The 21252-nt window shown below is 41.1% G+C and overlaps 1 protein-coding gene across 4 annotated transcripts in view; it reads right to left on the bottom strand.

The window, feature by feature from the left end:
* LOC100543777 (sodium channel protein type 5 subunit alpha-like) overlaps nt 1–21252 on the bottom strand; it is a 202847-nt gene that overhangs the window by 102592 nt on the left and 79003 nt on the right. For 3 of the 4 annotated variants that reach the window (XM_085226971.1, XM_085226970.1, XM_085226972.1), the window contains exons 9-12: nt 12038–12179; nt 10067–10264; nt 6054–6236; nt 3220–3621 (exon numbers count right to left, since the gene is read on the bottom strand). In XM_085226971.1, the coding sequence (XP_085083097.1) occupies nt 3220–3621; nt 6054–6236; nt 10067–10264; nt 12038–12179 (925 nt within the window). The remainder of the gene's footprint in view (nt 1–3219; nt 3622–6053; nt 6237–10066; nt 10265–12037; nt 12180–21252) is intronic. The other variant, XM_085226973.1, reaches the window with a different exon arrangement.

The following is a 21252-nucleotide window of genomic DNA, read 5'->3' as shown; positions in this document are numbered from 1 at the left end:
GCAGCCTGCTTGGCCCAGAGCTTCTGGAGAGTGTCTGCAGATCATATTTTCACATTACATTTCTTTACTCTTCATATGACCTTTCTAGCTTGAACATTGCAGCACAACCCTAGGTGACAGCAAGGACTGCTCCCCAGAATCTCTACTGGATGGGTGCCATTCTGCATGGACCATGTCCTCCATGACCAGAAAGACTGCCGAACACTCAAACTACTCTACATAACTGGACTGAATGGTCTAAGCACCATCCACTGAGATTACCTGAATTTCCTCCTGATTCAGTAGGTGTATTTAGGAATGAAGGAGACAGAAAAAATGTAAGAACATTTAGTTTCTCATGGAAGCAAACTCACAACTACTCATGCCAAGAATCAGGACCAGCATAAAATGAAGAGCATTTAAAAGTCATATTTGACTTACATAGAATCAGAGAATCATAGAATGGCTTGGGTTGGAAGGGATCTCAAAGATCATCTGTAGTTCCAGCCTGCCTGCCACAGACAGAGCTGCCAATCACTACATCAGTCACTAGATCAAATTGCCCAGACTCCTATCCAGCCTGGCCCTGAACACCTCCAGGGATGGGACAGCCACAACTTCTCAGGGTAACTTCTCCCAAAATCTGGTATGAGCAGTGTGGATGTTGTCATGTCATATCAGCTGCCATCACGGCCAGTACCACTGGCAAGCAGCCCTCGGCTGGGACAAGGCAATGGCATAAAGGCAGGAGAGATGATAATCCCAGTCCCAACTGCATTGCCTGGGGTAAATTCAAGGCTGAATGATGCTAAGAATGAACAGGCTAAAATTGTAGAAGTGGGTCCTTTCTCCCCATGGGTTTACACTCATATGAAACAAATAACAGCAGTGGGGCTGGTAGGGTTAATGAGCTAACTTCATCTTCACCCTGTAACATCTTCCTTCTACCTCCCCCAAGAGAAAATAAAAAGAAGCCAGAGCTACTAAGCAGGAACAAACTTAACTTCAAAAGTTTAACAAGAAAATAGCAAAAATAATCCAACACAGAGCCCCAGAGGTGTTATCTCTGAACACACCGAGGTTTTCGATTTGCTCTTTCCTTCTGCCTGTGCCCCACAGATACAGCTGCACATATGTGCCCAGCTCTCATGGTTTCTGTAGCAAATGCATTTGTACAGCAGTGGGCTTCTTTCCAATTAGCTTTTAACTCCAGCTCACATTTTCTGGCTAGATTAGATACCAAACCAGTTTTGCAGGAGACACAACATCCTTCACATTGCATCACTGACCAAGCATCTGTTACTATAGTGTCTGGATGTTATTTCCTAGACGACCAGGGAACTGCTTAGTGAGCTTGCACACTCAGGCCATTTCATTTTCAACATCCATTTTCAAAAGGCAGGAAGCTGGCAAACGAAAAGAAATGCCAGCAGAGCTCAAAGTCTCCCTGCCACCTCAGGGCCCAATCCTGTAAAATACCATTTTTTGCTGTAAAAGCTTGAGTGCTCACATGGTTTCTTGAGCTTTCTGACAGCTGCAAGAGCCTCAACTGGCTGCAGAGCTCCTTGTCTTACAGAGAAAAGGGGACATCCATTGCTCATCTACTGAAGCCCTATTACTGTATGTAATTCATATATATTTTTTAAAAGATACACAAACTCCTTCTTCCACAATTTCTTTAACATGCAGCTTGTTATGCTGCAGGCATAATTCCAATAAAAGCCACCATCCTGTCTACTGCTCTGTAGTCCAGAGATTGCTCTCAGGACTGATCTCTCTTGCTTGCAAAGAATGCAAATGGGAATAGTAAAGTCCTAAATGACTGTGAACGTCTGAAAAAGCAGAAAGGGCCCCAGTATTGTCAACAAAGCAGCAATGGCCTCAATATTGTCAACAGAGCAAATAATTCTCATACCACCATGCTTCCCATAGCTTCCCACAGACAGAACAGCCCCTTCTTGCATTTATAGCATGACAGTCTATTTAGAGGGCTACGGGGAGTGCTCAGATAGGTGAGGAAAATATTCAGACCAACGCTTGAAAGGGAAGGAGCCACCTTCTCTATAGAGAAAAGAAAGCTACTTCTCAATTTACTGATAATCTGACACCACAGCTGGGATCTATCTCATCTGCCTTTCTTTTCAGGAAATACCTTGCCTAATGCACATTAGAACATCACTTGCTTTTCACCCTCTCAGTGTAATCCATTTTTGATATGTGGTTACTCTATGTGGGTTTCATCTCACCTTACTTAAGACCTTTGTGATATGGAGTTTTTCACCCTGGGCTCTTATTGTTTTCAAAGAACAGAGACGCTTTTAGGGACGGAGATTATTCCAATGCATTTCAGATCTCTAAGGTGAAATAAATCCTGCCCACGTTCACATAGTGACTAGACTTCTATTGCTTTAAAGATTATTAAGATGAGCTCCAATGTAGAGATCTACATTAAAAGAGATAAATTCCCACCGTATCAGTCATATGACAACCGGTCATCATTGCCTCACCTGTGAAGAAGCTGTTTTCAAAACACCAACCCATGGTTTTCCAAGTGAATTCATTCTTATGTCTTAACATATCGGTCTTAATAGTTCTACTTCCAGCCTTAAGAAATATTTTGCAATGATGGTGCTTTGCAACAAAGATCCTGGAAATCATCTGCTGATCTGTCCTAACTGGATGCTAGAACTTTCTGGGAACTACTTGTGGACAGTAAGAACAGCCCTCCACAAGCAGCTATACAGAAGAGCTGAAGTTAGATGCGTACAGATAAAAAACAGAGGGAGAAAACGCAGTCTCAAGATGATAAGGCTGAATACAGAATCATTTTAAAAACATTATTTTTCTCCAACACACAATGTCAGATATTCAAGTGGCAAAGGAACCAACTTGAAAAATATCCCTTCAAGAAAAGAAAATGTGTATGAATCCCACTATTTAGTCCTTTCACAGCATCACAGAACATCCTGAATTGCAAGGGACCCAATAAGGACCATCGAGTCCAACTCCTGCTTCTTCCAGTCAGCTCTGAAGGGCAAGTCTCACCCAAAGTTGTGAACTTATGTGGCACCAGACGCATGTCACTATGTGAGTTAGCCTGTTGCATTCCCACCCTGCCTAGGATGGTGGGAAGCTTCTCACTGCAGATTGCATACTGTGTAAATAAGTTACAGCAAACTCCAACAACATTCAGAAGGAAACGAGAGCATGAATCACATACAAAAGTTATAAAGTACTCACCAGATCGCCTGTCCCAGGTTTTTCCATAATAACTGGGGGGAGCAGTAACCCTGCAGGAGAAGTAGGGTCTGGGTTGAGTGCCCCGGTGCCTCCTCCTATCAGGGAAACCACACCATTGCAATCCACTGAGCTGTTCCTTTTGCCCGTCTGGGTGTAGCTGGGAGTAGTAGGGTGAGAACTATGGCTCACTTGACTTTGAATGCTCGGACGTCTCCCAGATCTTGGAATTAAGAGAGAGCCCCGGTGGCTTTCATTTTCCCCAGCGGTGCTGATCTCATCATCGGCAAAATCTGTTTCGGAGCCAGTGTCTCTACCACGGAGTCGGAAACTGAATATGCTTCCGTGGCTGGTTCTGCACTTCACCAAGTTTGCACTGGGACCATAACTAATGCCAAGGAGAGTCTAGAAACCCCCAGAAAGGAAAAAGGGGAAAGAGAAACAACATTTTGCAACATGTTTTGAGGAGCGAGGAAGGTCTGGGGAGAATAATAAGTTCCATTTTAAATCAGGTGATTCAGAGAAAGATTTAATTACATGTATTCAACCTTTGCAAAGTTAAGAGGTTGAAAAATCAGTCCTAGCCATTAAGTATCTGTCTAATACTCAACAGTTAAAGATGTACTGAAATAGGAAGGGTCAAGGTGGCATTCGCCTGGTAGCGTGATGCTTCCTTTGCTTCTACTCCCTCCCCATATGGTCAGTGCCAAAGGACCTGGGAAGGCAGCACAAGGAGTGGAAGACAGGAGCAGGGAAGGGGATCCAGCTCCAGTTCACCGCATTTATCACACATCTTCATAACAGCTGGGGAAGGAACGTTGCAGTGGGAGAACAAGAGATAAAGAAATAGGGCAGGAAATGAACTGTGGGAAAAAATGAGAAGAAGAAGGGAGAAGAAGAAGCAGAATACGACGGAAGAAGGTGATAAAGAAAAAAAAAAAAAGAAGAGCAAGAAGAGGAATATGATTTATTGGTTTGTAGAATGATTACCCCAACACACATAGCTGCTTCGAGGGGTAAGCAACCTCTTTATACAGCAGTCTCCTTTACACCTAAATGTCAGCCTTGATGATCCACTCCGATGTCTGCTGGTGAGAATGCAACTCTGACAGAGCACCAGTAAGATGTAGCCAAGCACTAAACACATGTAAACCCTGACAGAATGAAAAGGATGTTCAGAAAATGCATAAGGAGTTCAAGTCTGTCCCCTTCCCTTATACTGTGAAGAGGAAATTAATGGAGTAAGAGCATTTAGGCAGAACATACTTTTGATTTTACAGCCTGCACAGAATTTTCAGCTTCTTCAGAACTTTCTCATGAGCCAAGTATATATGAAGAGAGGTCAGATCTCCACAAACCAGCAAAGCCAAATGAGCATTATTTCTTTTTTCCACTGTAGCTCACACCACTGGATTATGTAATGATGCTATTTTGTGACACTGGTTCAAGGAAGCGTACAAAAACCAGGCTCCTTCTAACTAAAAACAATCCATTTGGATTGCTACCAAACTTTAACTGGTAAAAAAAAAATAAAAATCCATGCCTGGATTTCCATGACACAGTCATTGAGACTGATTTCTGATGGCAACACACTTCCAGCTGCTCAGATTGCATCTGAATGATGACTCAGCCTTACTCCCTCCAACCATGCCAGACACTGCCTTGCAGAGAAGATTTACTATAAGCTTTGAAATGTGTCTCCCATGTTTCTCATACATATGACATCCAGGGGCAAAAAGTGAAAACAAGAAATATTAATTTAAGGAACATACTGGCAATATATGACTCCAAACCATGATCATTCTGGTATGTAAAGTCTTGAAATCCATCCAGAATGAAGCTAGAGAGCAACTCTGGCTTTAACAAAGGTATAATTTGTAGCACAACTCACTCAACCAATGAGGCGAAAACAAAAACTATTAAGATTTTAAAAAGTATGTTATTTACAGAAATACAGCTCTGCATAAATCTGATAAGCTTGGGAGTCTGTAATTGGTCACATTTACTTAAATCACTTACTTGTTTTCTATCAGCTTTTTATGGCTGCCAAGTACCCCTAAATTCACCGACAACAAAATAGGAAAAGACTTAGCCCATTACATGGCTATTCAGAAAACAAACAAACAAAAATAAAAAGCACTGATTTTAACTTTGCCCTTAGTTAAGCAGAAACAAATTATCTGAAGCTATTTACCATCATTTGATAATACACACAGCATGTGCAGATTCATATTCATGCATGTCAGTATTGTTTATATAAAACCGTATTTAACAACAGTCTCACTCTATTTTTGTTCCTGCAACGTACAGTAGAAACAAGTGCCACAAAGTTTTGACTTGGAGGCAACTAGCAAAGGAATAGAAAAATGTTAATATCATTTTTTTATATCATTAAAAATGCCCTCAGAGGCACATTTCCTCCTTTTCTGCTCCTCTCTTTTCTTTTTAAGCTTTGCAGGTTTTTTTTCTCAGAGCATTTTGACTCTGATAGGGAATGGACAGATATAATCAGATGAATGAAATTAGAGTAAGAAAATAAATCAGGCTGTGAAGGGATCCTGAAGCAAAAAAAAAAAAAAAAAAAAAAGAAAAAAAAGAGACAAAATAGGTTCACAGGTTCACAAGAATGCTTAGTGAGCATTTTAAATCCATTTTGAAAAGAAAGTACTAATATGTTTCCTTTCACAGTTCTAACACACACTATCTCCAGGTCAGTCGTCACATTAAATATTGACTCTTTTCTCCATCTGGAAGTTTCAGCTTTAATTGCATATTCAGAGCTTGGCCTACCCAGCAAGTGCAGTGAGAAAGAAGTGATGTTTCAGACCATGGCTTACCATTCTCCTCTGACTGTCATCGTATTCACTCTTGGAATTCCTCTGGTCTTCCCCATACTCTTCTGCTCCCAAAGATTTCTTTTTCTTTCGCCTGTTTCTTCTTTCCTTGGCATTTTTGGATGCTAAAGGTGACATTTCCAGGGAGCTAAGTGACATTGAGTCAATCCCTTTAGCAGCTAGTGCCTAAAAGAGAAGACGGAAGAAGGTGCAAAAATTATTATTTGACTTTTGGATCCCAGTGAGCATAAATGATTACTCATTTTTCGTTCCACATTTTAAGTTTGTACAGGAAATCAATTAAAATTTTGAAGAGGTCATTAATGGTAAAACTACCTCATGTGGCTGGAACTGTTCTTAACCCGTTTCTAACCTCACTATTTAGTCATGAGGAAAATAAGCAAGTGAACCAAGTCCTTAGTATGGATGCAGGTCTAGCATTCACATCCTGTGATGGAAAATAGGAATGACTTAATAAAATCAGCTGATTTATGGAGAGCTCATGAGCAATAAATCTTAACACTTCACAGGAGAACCAGCCTGTGGGCACATACTCCTTCTGGAGCAGCTCTTCTGTTGGTGGCTAGAAGACTGGGGTCAGGACACCACAAGATCAACAACCCCCACGACTGCAGCCCCTTAAACCAGGAGGCTGAGCAAGACAGGAGCCAAGCTGGTGGCTGTGCTTTTCTCAGCTGTCATGGAGAGATGCTAGGAGCAGCAGGCAATTCAGCTGGCACGTCTTTGTAAACACTTATCCCAAGCAGCAGCACAGGCAGCTGTGATGAGAGATTCAAGGAGAAAACCACGGGCTTAACTGGAGATAAGGTGGACTTTGTTATGCCATGTGCTTCAGTGCTGTGCTTGCTATCTGGTGGGATCACGGCAGGAGCCACCTGATAACAGACCAACCACTAGGAACGCAGCAGAAGCTGACTGCAAAAGCCTGAGCACACAAAACAAGAGCCTTGAAAGCAAATGAGCAGCAGGAGGAAGAATCGATACCAGCAGAGAGGAAGGCACTGCCCACGCCAGCTCTCTGGGTCCCCATCTCCAAGGATGCCAGCTCTGCACAAAGCATGAGGTCAGATCTGGAGGTGCCGTGTCCCAGCAGGAGCCACATCAGTGACCTGCAGACAGGCCCATTTGCAAAGCTCCAGATGGAGTATATATAAAATGAGTGAAATATAAAAAAATAAAAATCCTCTCCAGGTTCCCAAGAACAGGAGGAACAGGTAAATCCTCAGTGCTATTGTCTGCAAGCCACTAGAATCAAACAGGCAATCAGCTCTCCACAGCAAAATACTCCCTTCCTCCCACAGGCATCAGTCCAAGGAAAGTGAAGGCACTTAACAGTCGTGTAAAGAATCAATCATGTATTTCAAGGAGTAGCGGTAGCTCTATCAAGCTGAGAGCACAACAAAACTTAATTCCCATGGGAAATATCTTTCATGAGCAAGCTGCTTAGAGCAGGGAGGAGGGCTCAGACATCAGTCTAGCCTGTTGTATTTTGTTGAATTTTTTTTTTTTTAAATCAATTGATTTAATTGCTGTGCTGAAGTTCTTTCTCTCCATAAAGATTCAGCAAGTCTTCTGGTGTTAAATTCAGGTTTAGGAATGTGTTAGACCAATCGTGTAAATTGACCAATGGTCCCCAAACAGGTTTATCAATTATATCTATGTTCTCTTTACACTGAGCAATGTCAAAGCTGGTCTAAAGAGTTTCAGTTTTCCTTTCAGATTGCCAACATACTGCATTGATCTAGAAAATATTGTAGGTTGTGCTATTAAGCTCACTGTACTCTTACTGAAAAATAAGCTAATTTCAGTTTCCTAGCAATTTCTTACCCATTGCTTCGGCTGAAATTGTTTTCTGCTCTACGTCAGCTGTTGAAAAAGGATTTGGAGCAAGTTGTTTCTCAGGGCATGGAGGATGTGCCCACATCCTGCCTATCTGCTCTTCCTGATTGGCCTCCAGTGGCTGAGCATCTTGTCCCCCCTGTACTGCAAACCTCTGTTAACACCCAGGGCAGGGAAGGACATGGGGAGCGGGCATGTCCTGCAAAGACGAGTGGTGGCTTAAGGATGGGAGAATAGCATAGTTCAGGTGAGCCCTGACATGGCAGTTATGCACAAGATGGAACTTAAGGTGAGATCTAGTGGTATGGTGAGCAAGCCAAAACAAGAACTTGAGATAAGGACCTGAAGAGCAAAATTAAAACTGAGTAGCTCTGACTGGAGCAGAGGAAACATCTGAAAGCTACATGGCGTAGCAAACCACTCAAACCACTTTGCTGAGCATCTTCTTCGGGATGCTCAGTTTGACGTGTTGGGGCTGATTCGCAGCATTCGCAGAATAATCGCAAACTTAACATGTAGTTATGGACAACTTCATTTTGCAGGTACAAAGCTGTAGGTGACAGCTCCTGGGCATTCAGAAAACCCAAACAAGTGAACACATTGGATCCCATCCTCTGTATTCCTAAGCTGCTTCTCCACAAAAAAGAGATAATTCTCCAGGAGGACTGCAAATATTAATGAGTAGAGTCTGAGCAGTGACAGGAGGCACTGAAAAACCTCAGAGGATGTTAGTAATTTGGGTTTTGAAGCAGTCTTTGAAAGCCCAAATCTGGAAATCTTGAGCTGGCCTAAGGCTACAGAGCAAACGAGGAGAAACTCAAGAACTGCTCTTGAGTCACACACTGTCAACTCTCTGTACTGAACCAGACACAGGAAAAATGAGAGTTGGCTGGTTAAAGAAAAGACCATGCTGTAAATCATACAGAAAAATGGAAACAATTTAGGTTTGCATGAGAAGCCTTCATTTTGACACATACTGACTTTCAGGCTTTAATGTTCCCTTTCTGTGTATGTACATACAGGTTTAACTAAAATCAAAGACTTCAAAAGGAAATGCTTAAATATGTTTAATTATAAGTGGGGCTACCAAAGCTGAATGTTATTAAGAAGAGCTCAGCTGGAGTCAAAAGACATGAAAATTTACATAAAACAGGTACAAGCTGGAGATCAGTTTGCTCCCTAAGGTTATGGCATAAAGTTACTCTGTTCATATATGGACTAAATTGCTTTTACCTATTACTTAAACCATCAAAATGGATCTTTAAAAGGACATAAACCATGCATAAGCCTCTACTAGCACTTTGTAAAGAATGAATTACATTTTCTATTTTCTTTCCAAGGATTTAAATGGGCTTTGTATTAGGCCCTGAAGCCACACGTACCCAAAAGCAAATTATGTATATTAGTTTATATTGTGTATCGAGGATTTATTTCTCTCAACTACACTGCTGCATGTTATTTCAGACTAATTTTCTTATTGTTTTCCTGATCACAGCACCTAAAATGTTCTCTTCAACTGTTTAATAAAGGCTTTCAACCCCACACAAACCACAGGCAAATTAATTGGTGTTATTAAGGCTACGTCGCTACATCCACATTTTGGCCTCCCTGTTTCTCTGGAAACTGCAACACAGCATTAATCCATATATGTCCTTTACAAAATATGCAAAGTTTAACCTCAAGATCCGTCTGTTCACTTGTTCAGTTACAAAGTCATATGTCTCCATTATCAGACAACTGGATATTCACAGCAGTGTAAATGAAACTGTGAAAATGAGCGTGGGCTGAAGACGTGGTGGAAGGAGGTTCAGCTGGAGCTATGGCTGAGCTACCAAAATAGATATTCTGTGTTTGAATGCGGATGTAGTTATATCATCATGAATACGTTGTATATGTCAACGAATGTAAATTCCTCTGCTAGCACACACAGTTACTGTTACACCAATATAGCTCTGGATGTGTAAACACTAAATGGCCTCACTCTGAGCAGGAAGAACCATCATTTTTCTTTTTGAAAGGACTACTATAACTCTGACCAGGACAATAAACATCAAGCTGCTTTCACACAAACTCTTATTCTGAATTAAAGAGAATTTGAATCTTGAGATACCATCTTAAAGTTACACAAGGACAATCACATCATACAGTTTACCTACCTCCTGCTCTTTCTTTAACATCTCCATGGCTTCCCGAAACTTTCTTTCCTTTTCTTCTGTTTCAGCAATAGTGGCTTGGTTCTGCTCTTCATATGCCATGGCCACCACAGCCAGAATCAGATTGACCAGATAAAACGAACCCAGAAAGATGACCAGCATAAAAAAGAGCATGTAGATCTTCCCAGCAGATCTGAGAGTCTAAAAGTATAAAGGTGAAATCACTAAGACTTGTTTATAATGTATTTTGAAAGGGGAAAAAATAATAATAATAATAAAAAAAAGATACTTTGATTCTTTTTTAAACATAGATTTAAAATATGATTAATTCAGCTTTTGTTCATCATAGAATCATTGAATCACCAAGGTTGGAAAAGACTTTCAAGATCATCCAGTCCAACCAGCTGCCTATCACCAATAGTTCTGTCTAAACCATGCCCCTCAGCACAATGTCTAAATATTCCTTGAATGCCTCCAGGGTCAGTGACTCCCAGACAGAATCAGTTCTATGACAAATGATGACATCATTAACCAAAATAACCTTCTCAACAATGTTTTCATACTGTAGTCAAAAAACTGTGTGCTTTACACTAGAACTCATTTTCAAAATTCTCAAAAGGAGAATGTTTTACCAAACATTTCTGCATGTTTTCTTTGAGAACAAATACCCTTTTATATATATATATATATATATATATATATCCTGCAACAATAGCTCACACAGCTTAGCCTACTCTTGTCTGGTCCATAAGAACTTTCCAAGAGGGATTCACCTTATTTCCCTTCAGATATCAACAATGAAGGTTGTTTTGCAGTTGATGGAGAGAAAAAAGATACTTTTGGGGTGTAATTCACCTAAGCATTATTTAGTGCTCCCGTATTAAGCACCCTGGATGCTTTGACTGTACTGCCCAGTTCTTCACAAGATTCATAGGCATAACTGGAGGTTAGCATGGTAGGTTGAGCTTATATTACAGATATGTAAGAGCTTGACACTGGTGATAGAAACTACCATGTGCTATTATGAGGTCCAATAATAGGAATGATGTTCACCGTTATTTGCTACGACAGTTTCAGCCTTCCAGAGTTGTGCATGCAGTTCTGCACCACACAAATGCAGTTGTTCAAAGAATCTTTGATGTCCTTGTTGCACATTTTCCTGAAATCAAACTGCATGACTCTTTGCACATGAAGCAGAAATCCCTGGTACCTTCAAAGGTGTCTACCTTAATTCCTTCAATTAGGAATTTTCTGGACAAACTCCCTTGATTTCCTTATGAGCATTACCTGGTTGTTTTTTTTTTTGAGATGCAGAAGTAAATGCTTAATGGTTTCATGGACAGAGCATGTAATTCAGTACCAAACTGTCACATTCATTTCTTCAGAATGTGCATGTATTTGGGAAATGCATGTTAAAATGAAAATTTACTAGCAGACCACTTAGCTGTAAGTTAACCCCATTTGTGGTCCTGGCTCTTAGGTGTCTGCAATGAAAGGTTTGCCAAGAGGTACCAGGTAGCTTTACTGTCTGATAAATTTGTGTTCATTGCCATGCCTTGAAAAAATAGATATGCCAAGTACACAGTGCATTTCTGTTTGCTCATTTGCTTGTTGTTGAACTGGATTCAGAAGACCGGTCCGTGCTACCTCAGCCACAAACATTATTAAGTAGTGATGTGGTATCTGTTTTTAAACAGTGAATTTTTCTGAAATTCAGGTAAATTCAAAGCATTCTGCTCCTAACTCCAGTTCTGCCCTCTCCCCCAAGCAGCCAGTCTAATGCATTCTCATATGATCAACGCTTCTAAGTAAGGAAATTAATTGTAATGATTGATGGTCCTTACCCAGAACACACCAGGAATGATTTACTTAATAACTAGGAATTCTTTCTTGCCTTAAATTATTAGATATTTAACTATAACAAAATGTTGTGTTTATTTTCTATTTAAAAAAGTAATAGAACACACTTCATACCTGTTGGTAGAGGCGTTCCCAATAATCTTGAGTCATAAGACGGAACAGAGAGAGAAAGGCCCAGCCAAAAGTATCAAAGCTTGTGTAACCATGGTCAGGATTTTCCCCAGCCTTCAGACATATGTATCCCTCAGGGCAGGTGCTGCAAAACAGGAGAGACAATAATACATGAAATGTCACATATTTGGCTTCAGTATGGACAAATAGATTTGAAGGGACGATATTTAATGTTCTTGCTTAAATGAACAGATGCTCCAAGGTAAATTCTACTGAATGAAAACACAACAATATATGCTAACTTCACAGTACCAAAGATCTTTGTAATCTTATTTTTCCTTTGAAAGGGCAAATTGGGAAATGGTAATCACAGCTAGAGTTGAAATGGCAAATGATTGCCTGCCATTCTGCTATTTGGAATAGACAGAAATGAGGCATCTAACCAAGCAGGACTTTGATACTCAATGTAATTTCTCCTACCACTTAATCCTAACTAAAAATCATAAACTTGGTGTCTCCTGTTACAGTTCTGGGTAACACTGTGATGGTGAAGCTGCTTTTCTGGTTGTGTAGTCTGACACTGGCTGGACAACGTCAGCATCTGCCATCTGAGCTCCTTCCTGATTGATTACCTGACCTCACACTCACCCCCTGCAAGGACTAAATCTTCAGTGTAAGAAACCCAACCTTTTGTTCCAACATTGGTTTAGTATGGGGTCATGACATTTTTTTTCTGTTTTGACCAGGAAAATATTGCGGATCCACGTATTAAATGGCAAGCAGATACCATGACTTACAGTGGCTCTCATTAAACTTTAAGATTCTTTACAAGTGATTTTCTAGCCCCTGATGCCAGAACTGAAAAAGAACGCTCTCTGCTTTAGATCCAGCAGTGGTACTAAGTACCAAACTGAACCTCATCAAATTAAATAGCACAAGGTGGCAGAGATCCCAGATCACTGAGCCTCCTTTTCCAGCAGTGGGGCAAGAAATATTTAGTCAAAAGACCCCCCACACACCAGAAGCCACTTCGCAAACTTCCTAATATTGCCACACAGCACAATGCAAAGCAATAATGTAAATAATGAAAAGTCATTTTCAAATAACATGCATAGACAAAAAAAGATTCATTAGAAAGCAGACTGTGCATCAGCAGGAAAATCAAGGATAAATTAACATATATATAAGTTTTATACTGATATAAGTCAAATCTCTGCACTACATGGTAGGAACCCAGCACTGCATGTTGAGCTGAGGATACATTGCATTGCTACAGGTTCTGAAGTTATACAAATCTATGGTGTCAGCCACCGACATTACACATTCAAGAACATTTTAAGAAGCTTAATTTAATATCATTAGTCAAGTATAAATTTTCAAATAAGTCTGCTTTGAACACTGCAAAGGGAGTGTAGAGGCACTGCAAAATGTCTGCAATGCCATATTTGCGGTGATCTCCAAAAAAGCAATAAAGGAAAAAGAACAGTTGATGCTTAGTGAATTAAGTGTAATACACAAGTTGGTGTATTAAGCGATTCTGTCGTCTCAGGTAGAGCCAACTTAGTTTTCATCAGCTGAGAATTTAGACAATACTAACTGTATCTCACAAAGAAAGAAAAAGGAAAATCATCTCAATTTCTCCCTACCTAGGAATGCTTCCTTCTAGAATTTTTCCTACTTCCTATTGTTTCCTGATCAGAGCCACATTTGAGTAAAAATTCAGTGAAGTAACATTTCTTAGAAAAGAAGAAAATGCAGAAATTTGGGCTTCCCCCCCTCCCCTAAAATATGCAAAGGCACGCTGAATTCCTCTTGTATAACCATGTCCTTTATCGAGGCAACATTTTCACTAAACCTCCTCTCTCCCAGAGGCAGCATCTGCTGTCACTTTGCCACAGAGACATGAGATTTCTGCCTCAGATCTGCTGCTGCAGACAGCCTACAGTGCCCGTGACATGCTGCTGACACCGTTCAAGAGCTCTGAGAAATAGATCCTCTGGGTTCCAGAGAAGAAAACCCTTTCTGCTTGCATGCACTAAAACATCATGCCCAGGCAGGACATGAAAATTCTTGTTAAGGCTCTTTCCCTTTGCAATGAAAATAAATTCATTGACACGCTCTGCTTGCCTGGAAACTGAGTTATTATTTACAGAGGTGGACAAACTTTCACGGAATCCCAGAATTGTTTGAGTTGGAAGGGATCCTTAAAGGCCATCTGGTCCAACTCCCTGCAGTGAACAGGGGCACCTACAGCTCCATCAGATGTCAGAGACCCACCCAGCCTGACCTTGGGTGTCTCTTTCCTTAGTCCTGCATGAAAAGCTGATTCAGTGATCTGCTTTCACTGCTCTTGTTTTAATATTACTACTAATGGCCAAAACATTGGAGTGCAGCTGTGAGAAACTCAATAGGTGATTTCTTTAATGGTGAACCTACGCATAGGTTGGGCAGTAGGCTGGAAATTAATTTTCAGTGAGGATAATTTGGTCATGTCTTAAGCAAAATAGAAATGCTGTCATTAATTTCCTGAAGAATTTCTGGTTAATTTCCTCAGAGTTTCCCATTTCTAGTGAGAGATCTGTGCCTAAAAGAAGGGAATATTGAGAGCATTGCATGTTGATCCGTGGCATGCAAAGCTCTCATCACCATGAGATCAGAGGTTGCAAAGCCACTGTCAGGTTTAGTTGCCAACGTTTCTGATTGGGAAAACTTCATTTTGAAGAAGAAGGCTATTTGTTGAAATTGCTTGAAAAACCTAAGAAATGGATATGCAGTTCTTCTGACTATGAAAGTGAGCAACAGCTCCTCAGACTAATATATTTTTTTTATTTTATAACTTTTTTATAATACGGTTACCGTTTTTCCATGTTTTGTTCTACTTTTATGTATCTCAAAAGTAATTTCCATGAAGCAATAGATTGCTAGAGCAAAAAGATGGGTGTAGTTTCATAGTGGGCGTACACAGTACTCTAATAAAAGGACTTCTCTGACAGTAATGCCTTCTATTTTACGATGATGGCCCACGACATCAGAGGTAGATACTGGTATGGCCAGAAGAGGTTGAACCTTCCCACCAGTATTCCTGGGTGGTGCATCTCAGCAGTGGCAACACTGGCCACGTTCCAGACAGTGAAGCACATTTATCACACCAGGAAATTAAGAGCATCTCAATCAGCTCATCCATGTATATCAATGGATTATGACCAGGGAACTGTATATCAAGCTGAATATTGGCCTCAATGAGTTGGAAACGATGATGGCAACGTTGGAATATTGCAAAGTCTGCAGCAAGTGGGTCCCTTGAATGCTAACACAAGAACAGAAAGAACACCATATGCAAGTTTGTCAGGACCTACTGACCCAATATGAGGCTGAAGGTGATGGTTTCCTGGATAGCAATCATTACTGGTGACATGATGTCACCACTATGAGACAGAGTCAAAACAGCAGTTCATGGAGTGGCAACGTGAATTTCCACTGAAGGTAAAGTTCAAGATGCAGCCCTCAGGAGGTAAAGTGATGTGCACTGTCTTTTGGGATGGAAAAGGGGTGATCCTTCTGGCTTTCCTGGAATCTGGACAAACCATCAACTCTGACCATGATGATTGCTGACTAAGCTGAAGGCTCAAACTTCCAAAGTCAGGCCAGAGAAGAAGACAATCTTTCTCTGGCAACGTGATAACACCAGGCCCCAGGCCAGTTTGAAGACCGTGGAGCATACTGCTAGCCTTGGCTGAACCATCCTGCCATACTCACCATATAATCTGGCTTTGGTGCCTCCTGATTTCCATCAGTCCAGGCCAATGAAAGATGGACTGTGTGAGCAACATTTTCCTAGCAACTATGTCATCACAGCAGCTGTGAAATAGCATGTCATCTCCATTGGTGCAGATTTTTATGAGCATGGCATGCAGGTCATCACTGCTGAAAATGCATAGTGAATGGCAGTGACTATGTTGAAAAATAGCGTTTTGTAGCTGAGCATTTCTTTCTATCAAACAGTCTTATTGTGCTCTTTGTATCTGTTGTCATTTCTGTGGACATAAATAGGAGGCACTGCTTTCAGAGAAACCTATGTAATATACACAGGTGTACGATGAGCTACTTTCAGCACAGAAAACCTGAACTCCAGCTCAAAGAATGCTATTAACATTAGCTCACATCCCTCTTAACAGAGGCTAGATGCTAGAGACAAAAATCTCTTATATATCAGCTCCTTACACTTCCTCATCCTCTTTTGTAGCCTACAGAAGTGATAGCCTGTGGGTTGTGGGTGCTTTGAAGAACTCTGAAAGGGAAAGGAAATGCTGCTTCCCAGAAAAATACTCAACAGAACCTTAGGTGGAAGGCTTTCACACGAGAGTATTATTCTGCAACTGACACCATTTCCTCTGAGGATTTTTGTAAGGAGTCTCAAGATTTTGCTGAAGTGTCTTATATGTATAATAAAGAATTCCCCTCCAGATTTTTTTTTTCCCAAGCTCTTTAGCTTCTTTTACCTCAGGGAAGTATTACAGAGGATTGCACTCTCCTCTGATTCACAAGGATGGGCAGCAACAACAAAATACATAAATACAACATCCTGCACAGGAGCCTCCTAGGATAAAGTTCAATTAATCACAGTAAAAATTAGTGTCATTGATTTGGAAAAGTTAAAAGCATCAGTCTACCTACCCATCCATCAGGCTGTAATCACCACTGTAAGCTGGCAGTAGCACAGGAAATTAAAGAATAAAAGAAACAGCTTTGTTTTAAATAACACAGATTGGGAATGCCAGATAGTTGTAGCTGAGGGGCATAATTACAAAATGTTCTGGCTCAAGAGTTTAATCTCAGCAAGCCAAGGAACCTGCTGATTCAGACTGCAGTGGCCAATAAGGTTGTGCAATAAAAGATTTGTAAAACAACCACATGCTGGGTTGTAACATTCAAACCCTGCAGATACAGGGAGTGTTGTCCATGTGTTGCCAGGAGTTAGCAACAAACTGCTGCTCAAGTCACGCACATCAGCAGCACAGTCAGGTCTGCCCCTTTATCTGGAGTAGGTTGCAAAAACTCACTACGGTCTGTCACACTTAATTGCTTATAAAAGAAGCAACAGTGTGCATTCCACAGACACGCATCGAAATGGAATAAATAAAGCCATAAAAATAAACAAATAAACAAGGAATGTATGATGTCCCTGGCAGTGTTCAAGAGGTGCCTGGATGAGGAGCTGCGAGATATAGTTTAGTAGCTTGTGGTAGCAGTGGTAATGAGAAGACAGTTGGACTACATGATCTTATAGGTCATTTCCAACCTTGTGATTCTATGATTCTGTTAATGGCCCCTAAGTGGCCCTGCTTCAGTCACAACTTAAGCCTAAGAATGCAGAAAACAAGCTGAAAGGTTTACAGCTGATATCTTGCACACGTCTAATACCAATGGAGTGCCTGGTCATTCTGATGGGGTTTCAACCAAAGATAGTATTCACACTATTCCAAGGTGGGTTTTTTAAGACTTTGTTTCAAGAGGGAAAGCAAACTATCATTTATTCTCAACTAATCCAGTGGTCAGACACTGGATCTTCTGCCTAACTCATCAATCAAAGTGGAGGGTAATAATTTATCATCAAAAACACAATGACAAATGACTGCTTCATGAAGATGGTAGCCTACAGTTGGTCTTCTTCTTTCACGTGGTTGATGAGCTTATTACAGCTTTGACTAAGAGGTAATAATACCCATCCTTAAGAATTGAGAGGATTTGGATTTAATTCCCACTACTGCTGTTGAACCAGCAATACGATCTTCCAGATTCGCAACTGATCCCTAGGAGTTGGGGGTTGTTAATTTTGCCCTTAAGGCTGTATAATACATATAAATATTCCCTATGTTTCCTGCAGCATCCCTCAGGTGACATTCTTGCTTACTGCTATTTCTTATACTCAAGTGAGCGAGCCATCCTAATTCTGACATCACTGTAATCAATAAAGACTAAGTGGAAAAGTCTACATGATCCACATCAGAATCTAGTTGAAGTCATGGAAAATGCACTGCACAACCTGAAGGTTTGTAATAAGTTCATTAATACTGCTTACTAAACTGAGGTGTAATTAGGCTATTAGCTTTGGCAGTTTAAACAATGCATTTCATTCTTCACAAAATATTCCCACCTTGGCAGCAGTGGAAGAAATCACATTTGGGAACTTTATCCTTTCCTCAGTACGGCAAAATTTCCTGCCTTTTCAGCCAGCTATACTCAATCGGACTGAACTGGATGAGCATTACAAGGACACGGGTTCCAGTGGGCACACATCAAAGCTCGTTCATTGGGATGGATCCATTCATGCAGCAAACCAAACACACACTGCCAGACTGCACCCTACCTGACAAAGTTGCTTATGCAGAGGTCACCTACAGACAGCTATTTGTTGCCACCTTCCCCATTCTTGTCTCTGCCCAGGGGTACATACAGTGAAGGCACTGTGTGAGCATCACCTTCACCCAGACCCATTCATGGTTTGTGACTCTGACATGCAAACCCTCTGTGGAAAGGGAGATTTTCTCACCGCATTTTTTCAGCAGCCTGAACCTGGGACCTTAAGACAGCAAATAATTATAATAATAACAATAATAATAATGCAGGTTTACTTAAATTCAGGCAACTCTGAGCTGCAGCAGACCTCATTGCCAGCAGCAGAAGAAAAGAACCAACTGGGTGCATTATTCTCTGCTGCAGTTCCTCAATTTCCAGCACAGCTGGGGTTGTGCTGCTGGGTATGTTTGCTTGTACTGGGGGACTGAGAGCTATGGAAGATCAAGCTGTTGGACGTGTTATTCTGGCAGACACATATGTCGTTCCAGGCTCCAAGGCTGAGCAAGAGCTGCAGCACTGGTTTGTGCAAGACAAGGTAGAGCTGGGGGAAGCAAAGGAAGCACCAGATAGCAGCAGTGCTCCTTGGTATGGTGTGTATTTCTACTCCACCCTTCAGGGCTGTGATAAGCCTCTGCAAGGGGCTTTAAATCACCCCATAGAGGATGCATAAAGGCAAAGGAATGTTATTACAGCTCAGAGAGATCAAAGCATTGCACCACTGTACATGCTGTAATGAGTATGCTGACAGCATGCTGGCGTGGAGAACCTACCATAACAGTATTACTTGCAGTATTCATGCTGAATGTGAAAACAGGCATCTAATACAACTTTATGCGTTGGCATTAATTACCTTAGTAAAATGCCACAACACAAAAGGAAACAAAGTTTTATTCCAGTGATTCTTTAGAAACATTTAGGACTTGCTTAAAAACTTTGAGAATTACGCTACGTGGTGCTGCCTACATCCCTAACATGCAGTCAGCTCAGTGACAGCAAAACTTACCAAACCACGTAGAATTTTGCCCTACTCTGTACATTATTTTAATGCATCCTGTTAAGAAAAATCAAGGTCATAGAGAGGATAAAGGTAGCTAAAGTTTCTATAGCAACAGTTACTAGGATGCGGTTGCCAAAGGTGCTTTCTTGTTACATCCTGAAGTAGCTGTACTGGCTGCTTTTCCTTCCTGTTTACTACTCTTTTTGGTAATATCGGTACAGACATGATGCAAATGTGCTTTCTTTGTCAGCATGATCTCGCAGACTGTTCCTGCCCATGAGCTGAATATACAGGACATATCATGTGAAAGGGAACAACAACAACAAAAAAAAGCAGTCTGACCTTGAGGGGACACAATTGGTTTAAAATACACACACTCTTCTGAAAACAAAAACAAAAACAAAAACTAACAGCTGCATATTGTAGTTGCAAGTGGGAAAAAAAAAAGACGTGAAAAGAACAAAGATAAGTTTCTCTTTTTCTGCTCGCTGACTTTGCATACTGCACACTGTCCATTTCTCATTCTCCTAATGGGCAAATCTCCTTACTGTTCCTATTGCTCGTCCAAACCTGTAGGCAGACAGAAGAGCAGTCTAAGCTGGAGAAATGTCCCCGTGAAATTACAACAGCACAAAAGTGGAACTGCTTTGGATCTGAAATGTATGTTCCTTTTTCATGGACTGATAATCCCAAGCTGAGGCACCCCATCAGTCCTTGCCCTGTGGGGAAGCACAGGGCTCCAAGGTACTGAATATCTCATTAAAATGAATGGTTAATAGTCACTGAGAAGGAACATGCTGTAATTGCACAGGTGGCACAATGCAGGATGGTGCACCATGCCATATAAAGCTCCCCGTAGCTCATCCCTGGGAGATGTGGTCTGGTGATCACAGCAGGAGATGCCTGATAGAGATGCAGTTGATGTGCTCAAGCAGAATGCCAACACTGGGGCTGAACATGGGATCAGGACTGCATTTCCTCAAGCCAGCGGCGCTCTCAAGAGTCTCCTTGGCCATTTTGCTCAGCACTGACCACGTGCCATCATCTGGAGCCAGGCACAAAGTGTGCCAAGTGGGTCCTTGAGCATACTGTAAAGCTATTTTGCCATTGGCACCATCTCATTTACGAATATGTGGCACATTTGACCTCACTCTTAAAAGATGAGGCAGGTGCCTCCTAAAGGTGTGGGATGCTTGCACCAGCCATGTGTTGTCTGTTGCTCCAGTGAGGTAACTCAGTCACCTGCAGCCCTTGCAAATCATAGTCCACTTACTGGTAACAGATTTCATGAAAGTTAGAGCAGTTTTTACATTCTGATCCTAGCAGAAATCTTCCAAGTGTTTGATCACTGTACCAGATATTTACTGGACCTCCTCAGGGCTTAGAACAAGGTTTCAAAGATAGATGAGATACTAGTCTGGGAATTAAACTGAAAGGCAGATTTATAGAGGAATTTGCAATCCCTTTGAAAATCAGAGTGGTGGAGCTTTCTCCATTTACTTTAACCAAATCAAATCAAAGAAGCTGAAATTGCAGAGAACTAACTTGAATAAATCCCAGTACACCCACATCTAAAAGAACAACGAAATCTAACCCGAAACACATCGAGAAACATAAATAATGCTGCAAGTACCCTACACTTTCTTTTTTTTTTTTTATTAAAAGAGCCTTGCTGCTAGCGCTGCTTCCAGTGTCTGACCAATCTGTGACACACATCTCAAAGCAGAGGATTTTTCCATTAACGCAGTGCTCTGAATGTGCTTGTTGTTAAACACCAAGTACGCGTCACTAGTGTTCACTTTGAGCCAAAGAACATCTTTGATCACAATCATTTTCTCTCGACTCCAACCATTAATTCTTGTTT

Source organism: Meleagris gallopavo, chromosome 6 (genome assembly GCF_905368555.1).
Source record: "Meleagris gallopavo chromosome 6, MGAL_WU_HG_1.1, whole genome shotgun sequence".
Classification (NCBI taxonomy): domain Eukaryota; kingdom Metazoa; phylum Chordata; class Aves; order Galliformes; family Phasianidae; genus Meleagris; species Meleagris gallopavo.
Note: the sequence above shows the minus strand (reverse complement) of the source record. Positions and strands in the feature narration are given on the sequence as shown.